At 56.5% G+C, this 1,756-nt stretch overlaps 1 protein-coding gene across 1 annotated transcript; it reads right to left on the reverse strand.

Annotated features, from left to right (window-relative positions):
• Positions 1 to 218: 218 nt before the first annotated feature.
• On the reverse strand, positions 219 to 761 carry LOC104526166 (LIM/homeobox protein Lhx4; the record flags this gene model as incomplete). Its single annotated transcript, XM_029085335.1, has 2 exons — positions 219 to 373; positions 559 to 761. Coding segments are annotated over 2 exons (358 nt in total), but the record flags the coding sequence as incomplete, so codon positions are not given.
• Positions 762 to 1,756: the final 995 nt, after the last annotated feature.

A 1,756-nucleotide genomic window follows, 5' to 3' on the forward strand; every position in this document is an offset into this window, starting at 1 on the left:
GCACCCCTGCATGCCAGCTCCTGGGCACCCATACCACTCCAATACCTCTGCCACCCCTGCAATACCCTAAAGTCTGGCATCCCTACAACCCAACACCCCTGCAAACCAACACCCCTGCACCCTGGCACCCCTGAAACCTGGCACCCAGCACCCCAATGGGACCCCTGTGTTCCCCTTGGCTAGGGGCAGGGTGGAGAGGGACACCCCCATGGCCTCACCTGCACCACCCTCATGTCAAGCCCTGTTTCGGAGGAGAGCTGCTCCCGCACGTGCCGGGCGGGCTTGGGGGAGTTTTTGTAGGCGTTCTTCAGCGTCTCCAGCTGCTTGGCCGTGATGGTGGTCCTGGGCCGCTTAGCGCCCGCCTCAGAGTCATCTGCAACCAAAGGAGCCGGACTGCAGCAGTGTGACCAACTCGAAACCACCAGCCCACACCACTGGGGAAAAGCTCTCCAAAACCAGCTGCCCCAGAGCCCGCAGTGACCCCTTCCCGCAGGTGACATGACCCACGGCCACCCCTCAGTGTGACATCCCACCACGTGGCCCTTTCAGGGTGCTTACCATTCTGCTTGGCAGTCTCGTAGTCCTCCTTGCAGACCAGCCGCCCGTCCTCCATCAGGTAGAACTCATCACCCGTGGCCAGCTGCCGGCTGCAGATGATGCAGGCGAAGCAATGGAGGTGGTAGACGAAATCCTGGGCTTTGCGGACCACCTGGGTGGGGGGGATGCCCTGCTGGCACGCTGTGCATTTGGTCCCAAAACGCCTGCGAGGAGAAGCCAGAGACCCTGAGCCCTTCAGCAAGGTGGGCTTGGGTGGAGATGGGGTGGGGAACCAGGAGACAGGGCAGAGTTTAAACCAGCAATCAACCTAATTATGTGTGACACTTCACACGGCGGGGCTTCATCTTCTTCAGCGGGAGAGACCGGCCTAATGGAGCTGAAGAAGGTTTGATTTTAATGGTTCTTTTAACTAATGCTTATAGGCTGCCTGCTTCTCCCCTGCAAGGACAGTACGTATTTCATTCACATTAACACCAAATAAATTAATTACGCCGCCCCGCTGGCATGATGAATCCCAGATTAATGCAGAATGATGGGACTCTTACATGGTAATGACAGCACGACGGGTGCGTCTCGTGGGCCAGCTTGGGGTAGGTGTGGGCCCAAGCAAGCCCACCAGCGTGGCTGCAAGGAGCGTGCAAGGAGCGTGCAAGGAGTGTGCAGGAAGCGTGGGAGAAGCATGCAAGAAGCCTACAAGAATGGAGCAAGGAGCATGGAAGGAGCGAGCAGGCATGGAATGGTGTGAGGAGCATGCAAGGAGCTTGCAAGGAGCGTGCAAGGAGCATGCAAGGAGCATGGGAGCATGCACGAATGGAAGGAGAAGTGTGGAAGGAGTGTGCAAGAAATGTGCAAGGAGCACGTGAGAAGTATGGAAGCAGCGTGCAAGCAGCGTGCGAGAATGGGACAAGTGTGGAAGGAACATGCCGAAATGGTGCAAGAAGTGGGCAAGGAATGTGCAAGGAGTTTGCAAGAAGCATGCAAGAATGGGGAAAAAATGTGGAAGGAAGGTGCAAGAAGTGTGGAAGAAACGTGCAAGGAGCATACAAGAACGGTGCAAGAAGTGTGGAAGGAGCATGCAAGAAATGTGCGAGGAGCACGTGAGAAGTATGGAAGCCGCGTGCAAGGAGCGTGCAAGAATGGGACAAGTGCAGAAGAAGCATGCAAGGAGTATGCAAGCAGCATGTCAGAATGGTGCAAG

Source organism: Antrostomus carolinensis, unplaced genomic scaffold, assembly GCF_000700745.2.
Source record: "Antrostomus carolinensis isolate BGI_N321 unplaced genomic scaffold, ASM70074v2 scaffold29556, whole genome shotgun sequence".
Classification (NCBI taxonomy): Eukaryota; Metazoa; Chordata; class Aves; order Caprimulgiformes; family Caprimulgidae; genus Antrostomus; species Antrostomus carolinensis.